The sequence below is a fragment of the Protopterus annectens genome, chromosome 1.part1, assembly GCF_019279795.1.
Source record: "Protopterus annectens isolate FY-2018-M chromosome 1.part1, PAN1.0, whole genome shotgun sequence".
In the NCBI taxonomy this organism is placed as follows: Eukaryota; Metazoa; Chordata; order Ceratodontiformes; family Protopteridae; genus Protopterus; species Protopterus annectens.
The window spans coordinates 437,480,861-437,495,010 of record NC_056726.1 but is presented as its reverse complement, the minus strand read 5'-3'; the positions used below and the strand labels follow the sequence as shown (position 1 = coordinate 437,495,010).

Sequence of the window (14,150 nt, the reverse complement as noted above, 5' to 3'; positions counted from 1 at the left end):
GTGGGTAAAATTTAGTTCCTCAATTTGTTTATGTATCACATCATAAGTTGTTGTCTGGGATTAATGGTAGAGGTCCTAAGACCAAAGATGATTTAGAGATTTGGGATCATTTATTATCGTCAGCATCTGTTTGACATTTATGTGTTTCAGTCTGTCTTGGTTGGTTCAAAGACACTGAACGTTCGTCCCACCACCCTCCCACCCCCCAGCCCCCCGGAAACAGCTTGGTCCACCCACCAAAATAGTTCCTTTTTGTCAATCCAATACTGGAATCTGAAAAGACAGTGGATTTTGGTGTTGGTTCAAACAGGTTTGAGAAACCATTGATTTTTTCCCAAAATGTAGTCTGGCTAGAGGAATCATCAGAATAGCAGATGCCTTGAAACCTAGAATCCTAAGATATCCCCTGACTGAGGTCAGAGACTGGGTTGAGAAATTTAGAAGCTGTTCCTTGCACAGGCCATTATTGTCCTGAGGAAGAAAGACCGCCATGAGAGGTGTCCAGAAACACTATCCTTTGAAAGAAGATTTTTGTAAATTCAGTTGAAAGACCCATAATGAGAAGATCTTTTACTCACATTTTGGAAGAGTGTGCAAATAAAAGACAATCATTCAAGTATGAAAAATGTGAATGCTTTTTAACCTACAATGAGCTATAACCAGTGTCATTCACTTTGTAACTACACTTGCAGCTATATCCAAATGTTAAAACAGTGAACTTAAAATGTAACCCAGACAAAAAAATATTAAAAAAAGTCTGAAGTCTTTTAGAACTGGAATGTGATAATAAGCATTTTTTTAAATTGAGTTACCAAAAAACTGAGATGCAGAATGAATGTTAACAGAGCTTGAAGGGAAAGCATTCAGAACTTTGATGTAAATATTTAGAAATGAATGGTCTAGGACTGGTCTTCGAGTTTCTTCTTTCTTAGGAATAGGAAAGATTCCTAACTAAAACCTTTTCCCTGTATATTCTAAAGGAACTAGCTCTATAATCCCTAAAGAAAGCATTTGCTACAGAAGTGGAAGAAATAAAGTTTGGTTTGTGGGATGAAGAGGAATCCCCTGAAGAGAATGAAGGAAGCGCCACTGCCAGCTGTAGTCTTTCTGTATAACTGTCAAAACCAATTTGCCTTAAGTTATCTAACAGCACTAAGAAAAAATGAAGACCTGAAGAAAGGGAAAGAGTTAATGGTTTGCTGGCGGGTGGCTCATTTAGAACATACAATCATTCTGACCTTTTGGACAGTCTTCAACTCTGGGAGCAGAGTCAGATCATGGTCAAATGGGACCCTAGGCAGGGTAATGGATCAGGGTCCCCCATACACAGTCCGCTCCCAGGCAGCCATTCCAGTGTCCCATTACTTTGCTATTTCTACCCAGTTACCATAAACATTTCTCATACCTCTGTGTGCATACTGTTTTCTGCTTTACTTCTACAGTGATTACAGATATTTGGATTTAATTTAAAATTTGTATTTCAAATTTTATAGCATAAACACTGATAGACATTTGCTAAACAAAGTAATACAGTCTCACAACGAAAACAGACTTGGCATTAAAACTTCTCTGCCCTTGAAACCCATTCATTGAAAAGGCAATGAAAGCCACATTTAAAGAAAATGCAACTGGTCAATGGTGGATAAAGTTTACCTTTGGGCTGTTTTAGATCACAGGCCACTTGCACAAATTTTTAGGACCATACAAACATACAAGAGTTCTTTGATTCACCTTCCTGATTGTATTAAATTTTATTCCTTGTATAATACAGCACGAGTTGTTAGAGCGTGTTTTAAATTTATAGTTTTGAACATTTTTCCAGTAAGTAATGAAGCAAAATGTGTGAACCAATAATGACAAAACTGCCCACTTCAGAACATTTCAACCATAAAAGGCCACTCAAACTTCTATCATTACAATCCACCAATATGAGTTAATTTGCACAATCGCTGCAGAAGTAAAAGCCGTCTGAATAACTCCACAATGAAGAGTTCTGTAACTAATTAAGAGGTTGCTTCTTTATATTTTAGTGTTTCATTGGCCTGTTCAAAGTAAGATGTTGTCCTGTTCGATTCTCAGCTAGAGTGTCTTCTGTGTGGAGACATGCATGAATGGGTGCACCTTCGTTGAAGGTTGTGCGTCAGGGCCGGCAACTCGGCATGTAAAAATCTACTGCCAATCATTAGCGGACTGGAGTTCCGCTGTGGCGACCCCTAACCAGGAAATGCTGAAAGACACAAACAATCTACAAATTTAGTGCCTGCTGCCCTTGAGGAATAAATTGTCCATGATGCATTAAAAAATGGTAAGCTGGTAATATTGCAATAGGGAATGGAAGGCAAACTGATAACAGGTTCATAGTTATTGCTCATCTCATCCAATAGAGGACATACTCAGGACTGCAGCACCCTACATCCTTAAATTACAAGACAGTATTAGCAATCTACCTACATGCTGTGGAATAGAACCCACAGGCTTCTACATAAAAAGCAAGTATGCTATCTGCTGTGCTGCTAACAATGCTTTTCAATTCTATAGCATAATAGTGATAGCATTTTCTAAACAAAACAGTTGCAAATTGCAAATAGACAGCATGAACAGCAGTAATATGCTCTTCCCTTGAAGCTCACAATTCCTTGAAAATGCACTTGAAACTCAATAACCTGAAAAATGCACATGAACCTCAATTCCCTGAAAAATGCACCTGAAACTCAGTTCCTTAAAAAAAATGCAGTTCTGTAGTTAGAGTACAGGATTCTGGCTGTTTCCTGTAACTAAGGTAAAGGGTTTAAGCCTAAGCAAGTAACTGACCACCTGCTATCCCTAACTAGGGCATTTAACTCACACACACACACCTACCATACCTCTCAACCTCTCAATGCAAGAAATTTGGACAAAACCTAAAATTATGGGGGACAAAGACCCAGAAATAGGGACAGATTTTAAATATTGTTCTTATGAAGTAAGTTGCTAGAATAACAGGATTTGTGTTAGTATGCATTTTACTAAAGATATGAAGTCTGAAACTCAAATGTCTGTCATTATTTAGTAACTTCAATCCTCGACGATTTTCCAAAAAAATTACAAATTTTATGAGGAACAGACCAAAATTATGAGGCAAAAATCTGGACATTCTGCAAAAATATGGACAGTTGAGAGGCATGCTACCTACCTCACACACATGTACACATACACATATATATATACATACACACACACACACACACACACACACAGATACACACCTACCTACCTATTACTTACACACACACACCTATCTACTTATTATATACACGCATACCTACCTATCTACCTCTTATGCACCCACACCTCTACCTATCTACCTCTTACACACTCACACACCTTTACTTACCTACCTCTTGCACACACACCTACCTCTTATTTGTCCGTTTGTGGTTTGCAGTCCAAAAGTCCTCTGGTATTCAAATTCTAAGCTTGCTTGCACACTCACAAATGCACACGCACACACACGCATGCATGCACGCACACACACACACACACACACACACACACACACACACACACACACACACCTCTTACTTGTCTGTCTGTGGTCCGCAGTCCAAATGTCTTCTTGTATTCAAATTCAGCACAGATGGGAGACAAAGACATCAGCAGGTCACACAGACATAACAGGTGTGTGCGATCAGACACAAAGGGCATTCTAAAAGAATTCCTCTCTTAAAAAAATACATTTTTTTTTTAAATTAAAAAATGAATCCCCTGGCCAGCGGGGGGGGGGCCTCCCAGCCAGTGGGCCCTAGCAAACTGCCTTGGTCACCTAGTGCTGGATCCAGCTCTGTCTTGGAGGTTCTTCCTTTGTCTTTTGCGCCTCCTTTTGATCGCTTATTGAAATTCTGTTTACCTGCATCCTGCTGATTTTTGTTTCCTATAAAATGAACTACTATTGTGAGGAAAAGACTTTTTAAATTTTGAGAAGGATGGTTGAAAAATTTGTGCACCTCCCTGAATTAATTTCCTCTTTCATCACATCTTTTAAGAACCTCCATAGAATAGGGACCAAACAGTACATCTATATGTAGGGGAGAATTTAAAAGCTCAGACACCTAAAATCCTCAGGTAACTGTTGTGAATGCAGTCAAGCAAGTCTTCTCATAACTGAAGCAGTAGCAGCTGTTCTGGATACAGCATCGGAAGAGTCATAACAACACTTCAAAGACTAGCTGCTAACTTTCTCATATTTTACTCAAAAACAGCAACTATTAAAGACCTCAGAGAAGTTTTGATCTCTGAAGAAGGGAGATTAGCTGTTAACTTTCTCATATTTTCAATAGAAGAAATCAGGTATTTTGACATATGAGCTTGATGATTCGTAATTCTGAAGGTTAAAATAAAAGAAGAATATATTTTCTTCCCAAATCTATCAAAAGTGTTCCCATCTTTATCGGAGAAGATGGGGTTAACATTCACCAGATATTTGGTCCCAGATGGTTTAGCCCAAAAAATAACTGCTGGTTCTGCTTTGAGATTAGAAAGTACATATTTGCTGGATTGAGGTACCTTATGAAGCCCAGCCTATCAGACCTTTTAAGGGCAGGGGGTTGACTATCAAGCATGCTGCAAGTTGTTAAGAAAATATCCTTTAAAGCTGGCACTATGGAATGAACAGCTGCAGGCTGAGGAAAATCCAACTGTAACAAATCATAATACTTTGCTGTGCTATTAGAATTTCACACTGTTCCCACGGAAATAATTCTTGCATTCTGGTTATAGTTTCAAGAACAGATAACTCCTGGGGGGTGTATCTGAAGAAAACCTTTTTTTCAGAATTAGATTTCCTTTTCTGTGGCATCGGCTCTAGAAAATTAAATTCTTATTCAAATTCATGCCATTATGACTGGGAATCAGTGTCAGACAGAGAGAAAAAAATACATTTCTTTTCAAATTCAGAAAGAGATAAGAACGTAAGTAATTAAAGGCTTAAAATAAGCCCTTAGCAAAACCCAGCCAGTCTTCCCTGTCCCTCAGTTGTGAAACAGGAGAGTAAATATGTCTAACTTTTTATTTTCTCTTTCAAGGAGAACCCCCCCCCCATAGAAAGGAATCTTCCCTGGGAATCAGGCTCCTTTGGTCAGCTTACTGGTAAAACATGATCAGCTCCCTCATCCAAGACTGACAACTGTAGTTCTCCCTTGCCCAATAAGGGCACTCCCAGAGCTAAGAAGGATGTGACTAGCTCCTGGTCATTAGTAGCCTCTTAAGAAGCAACACCAGTGGCATCAAGTGAAGATGATGTGTGGTCCGAGGTACCTGATTTATCCACAGCAGTCACTTATCAGTGGCTTGAGGAAACCAGTCTGATTACCAAAGGTTCTCATGAAATTTTTCTTTTTCTTGTGAATTGGGGGGAGCAGGAGAACTGCAGAGCCTAAAGCCTAGTCCATGGTTTGCTGAATGGAGTGCCTGAAAAGCAAGTTGAAGAACCTGAAAAAGTCAGTAAACTAGTTTTGACAGGAAAAATACAATTTTGAAGTAAATATTTCTGTGACAACCCCCAATACTAGTATAAGACCCTATATAAATGTATGATTGCCTATGTCGTAAGTGATGATTTAATAAAAATGTTTCTTGTTAAAAAAGTCCCTATATCTACTTTTCCACACAAAATGTAAAACTTTTCTAGAAAAAATGTTTTAAAACAGTTTCCCCCAAAGTCTAACTTAACAAAAGGTTATTTTTTTTTTTTTTTTTAAGAAATGTTTTAGTGACAACCATTAAAAGCATATCCTAGTCAAAATGAGTTTTCTGTGAAAAAAAAAATAAAAATTTTTCTGGAGAAAAAAATGGTAAAGTGGAAGGTTTTCCCCAAAAGCATATTTATCTGCCCAGCCTTGATAAAGTGAATGTCGACAGACCATTCAAAGCACACAGGAAGAGTGCATTTGAATGGCAAGAATGTTCTGAAGGTTTGGCACTCTGACCACTGACTTATACAGCTCTCATTGAGACCTTCAGCAGTTAGGGTGGGTAGAAGGTGCCCTGAAGTTTTGAATTTTGGACAGTTATCATGTCAGTGACAGGATATAACCCACACCACTTAGGCTACAGCAACTGTGATCTAATGATGAATGTCTGTTTTCTAACAAACATACTTTATTTATTTTAAGGTCATAGGCAATGTTATGAGTTATTTGGATCTTGCAGGCAAATCCAGATATTTAAATGAGTTTATTTACTAAGAGACATCTTTGAATAAAATAGAAATGGAAGGTGGAAGGTATGTGACAGATTTGCTATAGAATATTATATGCCTGTTTTAATTTACTTTGTTACTCAGTAATTTTTTGTCTTCAGTATCAGCCCATTTTAGATAAACTAAACTCAGGAAAGTCAGCTTGATGTAGCTGAGTAAGAGTAGTGTTGTCAGGTCCTGTCTAATACAATCACTCATGTATCACCATCTCAGTGTGCAGTTCAAGTCATACTGTAGTCATTGAGAAGATTTGTAATAAGAAGTTCAGCTTCACAAAGAGTTTTAAAGGACTCAGATATCAGTGACAGTGAGACAAATGGCTAAACCTTAACATGCAAACACTTCTTAGCAAAATGACAGGCAGTCGAAAAGCCACCTCTGATACATAGGTCAGACACAATAGAAAATGCATCACAAATGGAAGCAGTCAACTATGCTGAAGACTTTGGTAAGTCTTACTAAGATGGCATGGTACACAAATAATGCCTGCTTCCCATAGTTGTACAATATCACTGGAGATGCTTATGAAAGCAGTTTGAGTACTGTATTCCAGTCTAAATCCATGCTGACAAAAGAACAGAAAGATAGTACCATTATGGAAATTCATAGTTCTGTCAAACGTGATCCTGACAAGCACCTGTATAACATAGAAGAAACAGGAAGCTCATTATCATCCTTCTGTGAGCTTATTTTTGCAGCAGACCTCATGCAACAACTTTCCAGAGACTATGGAAGAAACCTATACTGAAAAATATACTTATACACTAAGCAGACCACATAATCAAGGGTATGGGTTTCCAATATGTACAGGTTCAGCAGAAATTTATTGGACTCACTAACATTATCTTGGTTTTCTCATGAAGGACACAACTGGGGACATCAAAATAAAGCTGTCAGGTAAAGGAATGAAAATGCATTAAAATTGTTGGCAAAACTGGAAGACTTACCAATAGCTAGATTTCCCAAGATCATGTAAGAAGGAATATACCAAAAAGAGGCCCTCAGAGCATCACATACGGCAGTCCAAAACAACTCATAGTTCTACTGGAAGAATCTGCATTAAAGCGCCACAAAAATTGCCTTGTAAAACATTTTATTCTGTCTTTTGAGAGATCTTTATCCATTGTTTTGTATTTTTTACTAGCTTTCATTACAGTCTCCAGTTCTTTAAACCAGAGTGCAGGTATTCCCTAAAACAGAAATGGAGCTTAAGCATTTATAATGTTTATTATGCATTCTGCCATGTATTGAAATCTCTGATTACAGGACAGGAGTGCTAAAACAGGATTCCATTTCTGTAAGGGTATGAAAAAACAGTTTTGCAAAATCTGAACCAGTTCCTAGAGCATGCAGAAAACATACAGACTTTAGAAGGAATGAAGACTAAGGACTCCATTTTTCAGTTTAGGTTTGGGCAACAATTGTGCAAACTTTAAATTATGAGGCAGTTTGAAAGGCTCTAGTTAAAGAATGATGGCCTACTAATGGTGGCATTCTGATTAGACTGCAGGAGGTATACACCCACTAATGAGGCCCTGAACATGTGGGGAACAGCTGGCAGTTGTCATTCACTTAACTTTGTCTGTGAGTGTAAGTCATGATGTAATTCTTCTTTAATGAAGCATCCCAGTATTTAAACAATACAGTGTGACCAAACAATCATAATACATACTTTTAAAAACAGACATTCAGGAATAAGTAGTACTACAAAAGGTCAAACTGTGCTGTGATGGGGACAAAGCTACATGCTTAAAATCTGAACTGGGGAACAGAAATCAGAGCTGCTGTATCTCTGAAATCTTTAACAGGCCCTCTGGAATTGATGTTTAACTGTAGCCTCCAAACAGGCTTCGTGCCTCATGAATGGAGAATAGTAACAGTCACCCGTCTGCACAAAGGTGGGCTGTCTACAAACCCTGGAAACTACAGACCCATAAGTCTCACTGATCTCATATGCACAGTCATGGAAATAATTATCATAGAAATAATTAATGGCATAGGAAACCTCCAGACTCTGAACCCAACCCAATTTGGTTTTCTCAAGGGCAGGTCATGCCTACTCAACCTGGTGGACTTCTTTGAGAAGGGCACTAAAGCAATGGATGAGGGCAAATGATTCACACTGCCTACCTTGACCTGGCCCCCGCTTCGGCATTGATGACAAACTTAACAGGCTAGGTACAAACCCTTATATCACCCAGTGGATAGACAGCTGGGTCACAGAGAGGACCCAGCAAGGTAAAGCTGGGGCGTCCACCTCTACAATGAGGCCAGTCACAAGCACAGTCCCTCCTGGATTGGTCCTGGGACTCATCCTTTTTGGCAATTACTTCTCTGAAGTCAGTGGCCTCTGGCTGACTAAACTTGCAGACAACTGCAAATTAGGAGCTGTCAGTGAATTGCCCACTGAGACAAATGTTCTCCAGGAAGGGCTGACACAGACAAATAACTAGTGCCAGAGCCATGGACTAAAACTAAATGCCAAGAAATTCATAATAGTATCATTCGAGAAGTCATCCACCTGTGGTAACTAACATATTGACAACCCATCCATTAGAGTTGACTCAGTAGTCAAGGAATTGGGGAAACGTAGGCAGTAATCTAGACTTTAACCATCACGTGTTTACAGTAGTAAGGAAATCATTCCATATTGTGCAGCTTCTAAACAAAGGTATGTCATCTAGTGTCAAAGAAGTCATTGTTCCACTGTATTCAGCATTCATCAGACCTATCACTGAATACAATACCCCTTTTGGTATGTATCTAACCAGGCATATCCAACAATTGGAAAGCCCACAGAGGTTCCTGACTAACATGTCCTACTCAGACTGCCTCAAGGCCCTATCCCTATATTTTGTTTCCAACAGACTGTTGAGAGGAGATCTATGCCTGGCATACAATGTCAGACCCCACTCCTATTGGACCTCCTGCATAGTCGTAAAACAAACAGCACCAGAATTACCCATTCTAAAGAACTTAAACCTTGCCTGTGATATAAATAGGATCTGCTGGAGAGACTGGTATATATCCCAAAGACTACCCTGTCTCTGGTACAGGCTCCCCATCCATGTGAAGCAGAGTTCCTCTCTAACCCAATTCAAGTGTAACTTGGATAACTGGATGGGGAACAGGAAATTCATCCCTGGTTTGGCACCTATGTCTCTAATGGACACAGGCAGCCTGTAAATGGTTCATCTTCCAGGCCCTTGCTTGTAAATATTTTACCTCCCAACCCCCTGCTTACACTTATCAAGGGTACTAGAACTTGTCAGAGATTTGGGATGCATAGCTAGGCTTCAAAGGGCCCTTGTGGTTGTTAACCCAGTACACACCTAAGAACCTATTACACAATATGTAATTGCATTTCAAGTTCAGATAGTCACATCCGTTATTTGACAGCAGTCATTCAAGAGTCTAAAAAGCATGTTGTGGAATGCCTAAAAATCCATGGTACTGGCATTAAATCATACAAAGTTTCTCCTACCCCAATGCTCACTTCTATTCTTCCCACTGTACAAGTTGTTGAAGTTATGCATGGTAGTCAAGCATTTTCCAATATATTCTTTTTCAGACATGCATCCATTCTGTCAGAGAGCCCACAGAGTAAAGTAATATAGGATGCTGACTTGAAGGAAATCAGCAGGGTATCTGCCCACACCTCTGCTGACCCAGGTTTAGTTAGCCACTCAGGTGCTAGTGACATTTTTTTTGTCAGGGAGATGGAACACATTGTTACAGTGACCGAGGGATGTCAGGAATGAACTAACTACATCTGAATTCTGGCACTCTACCATGATGTCTTTAATGTGGTGCATGCAAGGTAAATGCATGCCCTTCCAACACTGATGTTTAAATGCCAATGGGAGTAGCATGAGGAGTAGATAAGGCAAAAAACCTACCCGTTACTGCAGTATGATGATAAATTCATACGTTATACATAGCTGTTTGATACGTAAGAGAACAAAAAGATAAAGTGTTCAATATATGGCATCCTGGAGCTTCAGTACAGTACAGAAAACCAAAAATATTTTAAAAAACAATTTTACATTACCGGGATCTCCCACTCCCAAAGCAAGCATTTATGTCCAGTCTGTATGAGGCAGTTGTGTTAGTATTTAATTCAAGGAGTCATGTTTGGTCATGGTAAAGGGGAAAAGGGCCTTGGAAAAAGTGGTGCTAAAAAGCATCATAAGGATTTGCAAGATAATATTCAAGGTATTATAAAACCCACTATTCGCTGTTTGTCTCACCGAGGTAGAGTGAAGCAGAGCACCTCTATGATACTGTTCAAAAGAAACCAGGAAGAGGGGATGGGGCATCATAAATTCTTACCAGGTATAGGACCCACAACCCTCCTAGACATGGCAGTCATTAATAAATACAATTATGAGTACTGACTAGTGTATCTATGCTATTACATTGGCATGAAACGGCTAGGCTTGAAATGACCTCTGGGTCGATAGGCTAGTAACCTCCTATGGTCCTATGACTAAGAACAGTAAACAGTTTGTATTTGATTTAAAGATCTCACAGGGAATAGCTGGAGACAAAAATATCAATTGTATTAGTCCAGGTGACAACAACATGGCTCAAATATGGCCTTATGTCAGACAAGTAAACTATAGAAGTTGTTTCTGTGTTTAGTGGATATATGGTAAATATACAAAGTAATCAAGCTGAAATGTGACATTCCTATGATAATTCTTTATGTGATTGAAAAATATAATGGCCTGTGTCAACCAGGTTTATATTTTGTAAAAAGTGGAGATATATGAACTAGAATACTATGGGTGTCATCATTTCACATTATTAATGCTTATTGCTGCATTTGATTTTTCATTAATGTTCCTTATTGTTTCTTTTAAGATACAACATCTAACCTGCCCACCTTATGAGCTAAGTGGAACCACCATACTAGCTCAAGAAGAGGCTACATTGGCTATGTCCGCAGTGACAACAAAAATACCTCAGCTGCAAACTACCAAGATCACCACTAGCACGCCAAGGACAACTGCTACTACAACTGCTTCCACAAGCAAGCACCTGTCAATGGACTATAACCAAATTCCCATCAAAAGTGACCCTTGCCTATCAGACTATATTGACAACATCAGTGCAAGAGAAATACAAGAAACATCACTGACTGTTAGCTGGTCATTCTCAGGAGACGGTGACCAGTTTGAAATTCGCTATAGTAATGATGATCACCAGTACACTTTACAAGTGATTGGAGGTTTGTCTGAAGTGATACTTCAAAATCTGCATCCAGGATCAACTTACAAAGTATGTCTTATTCCTCAGAATAAATACATATCTAAATGTCTGGCTCCTTCTGAGAAGCAATGCATGACACAACATACCCCAGGTATTCCTGGCAATACAGAAGCTATACACTCTGACCCCACCCACAACCATTATGCTCTAACTGTCGGGATTTCTATTACTGTGCTTATAATAGTTATTCTGGCTTTGATCATTGGATGGAAGTTAAAGTCAAGTGCTTTTAGGTTTCAGCGTTACTATGATGAAGAGGGGTCAGCAAACATTGATCATGTTGAAACAGAAGAGCCTAAACTTGACACTGACTTAGTTTACGAAAAAATCTCAGATAGCAACCATTTTTATGTTATGCCATCTGCTTGGAGGCCTCAGGTTAATGCAGACGAAGATAGGATGGACTGTAATTTTTCTACACCAGTGTCACTGCTCTCCACTCCAAGATATGTCACTCTGGAGAATAACTAGTAACAATATTTAAAAGAATTGATTCAAAATAATTTCTTTTTTTCTGAACACGAAGCTGATGCAATACAAAGACAAGCCATGTTAATAGTTAGCTTGTCAAAATGAAATACAACAGTGCAGATATATGGGTATCCAGCAATCGCTAAAGAGATAACAGTTTGCATCTTGAGCCCAAAGCTATCAGAGTATGACTCTAAACTCTTGAGGAGTGCAATGGGTAATCTGACACTTGATTTTTGTCCACTAACCTGGAGGTGCAGTGAATCAATTCTTTCAAACTCCTCCAAAGTGTTTAATGCTGTACTGATTTTCAGTGCCTGGAGAAAGTGCTTCTGTATGAGACACCAACATCAACTAGAAAGACAGAACTCTTGAAGTTAATTTCCTTCTTTTTCATCTTGAATATTGAGACCTCATTGAGATATGTTACAGGTTAAAGCATTACAGCCCCCAAGGACTATGGACAGAACAACAACATAGTTCATACCTTTAATAGCATTTGTCATTAGTTTATGATGTCTGTGAGCCACACAAATCTTACTGAGCTTATATTCAGTCTCACCACAACCCCATGCCCACTGAATTCACAGTTTGATAATAAAATAAGTATAAAAATGTGAGTTAGTGAACCTAGCTGATCAAAAAGTTATTGAGTACAGTTTCTAGGAAAATTTGTAAGTAGAGCATAATGCAGCTTTATAAACACTGCATTACACCACGTTATATCCCAATGTTTATGTTAATTATCTTAGAAAGTAAGCATACGCCGACTGATTTCTTACACAGAATGACTGAGTGGGGGGGTCTATACTCCTAAGTAAAAAAGTACACATGAAGCAAACAAAATTATTGCATTATTCAATGAATACTAATAGCCAGGTAATAATGATTAATAGTTGTTTCTACAAAAGAATCATAAGCATATTCAACCTTTATGTACATTTCATATATTGTGTGTCCTAAAAAATGTTTTTTTTTTTTTTAAGAAGAGTGACCCATTGCTGCTACTGTAGTCATCTTATTTTCATTTGACTAAAGTAATGAGACATATATTTGTGACTCTTGTGGTCAGCATTGCATTCTTAGGCTGATATATTTAGAAGCAGCTTGCAGTGTGTGTGCGTATGAATCTCTGTTATAGCTAAAATATAAAATTTATGAAAAGAGAGACTTAGTATCATGATACTATGGTTGACCTTATGATCACTGCACAATACCACGTTTTGATCAACACACTGCAAAAGAGTTTAGGCAAGTGGCAGAAAATTAGACTCAGAAACAAAGCTTAATGAATGAATTGTCTGTTACACTGTTCAAGAACCAAATATATATATATATATATATATATATATATATAGAGAGAGAGAGAGAGAGAGGAAGCATATCTTCTGACTGAGGTACCAATCTTAATCGTTCGTAGTAAACAGTACTTGACTGATAACCCGAATACATATCATCTAGTGCAACATTTTAACAGTTTTGATTTATTTTAAACTAATGAGGTATATTTCACTGCTGTATATGATTCATTTCAGGGTACCTGCATTCATACTTAGTACCAAATGATGCTAATTTGTACAAGAAATTAGCACTAATAATACCCAGATTCCCGAGCTTGTTTTGCCAATTTCTACAAGACAAAATGGCAAGATTTTAAAAGCAACACCTCAGAATTTTTCCCTAGAACTTTATTTTTATTCTGTTCTATAAAAGCATCTTTTTCATTATCAGGCGAAGCTGATTTATTTATCATTGCTGTAGTTTTGTTACTGAGCTGTTCAAAAATGAAAATTATTTTAGTTTTGTACTCTGGACTAGTTTGCTTACAATCTGAACCTAGGACAATGTTCATACGTGCTTTTACAGCCTTTGTGACAGTATTACCTAGGCTGTATCAGAACCTTTATTGCTGATATTTGTCCCTCAACACAGACTTCCTGTGTATCACAAAATCACACGTGGAAACACTTGACCAGATTCCAAAAGAGTAGCTCATAGTGTGAGTCTGCCCTGACTCCAAAAGACGTGCCCTCTGTGTAAGTGACTTACTTCCATGTAAGGCCCATGTATAAACAGGCTTACTACAGGACGACATCTCAAAACACCTGCTCTCACACTGAGAGCAAGTATTTTGGAATATGGGCTTGTGTATAAATCTATGTGATAGAAC

At 38.3% G+C, this 14,150-nt stretch overlaps 1 protein-coding gene across 2 annotated transcripts in view; it reads left to right on the top strand.

Annotated features, from left to right (window-relative positions):
- Positions 1 to 13,707, top strand: part of LOC122805536 (chondroadherin-like) — a 370,905-nt gene extending 357,198 nt beyond the window's left edge. For both annotated transcript variants that reach the window (XM_044075748.1, XM_044075757.1), the window contains exon 4: positions 11,102 to 13,707. In XM_044075748.1, coding sequence (XP_043931683.1) covers positions 11,102 to 11,980 — 879 coding nt within the window. In that variant the 3' untranslated portion in view covers positions 11,981 to 13,707. The remainder of the gene's footprint in view (positions 1 to 11,101) is intronic.
- Positions 13,708 to 14,150: the final 443 nt, after the last annotated feature.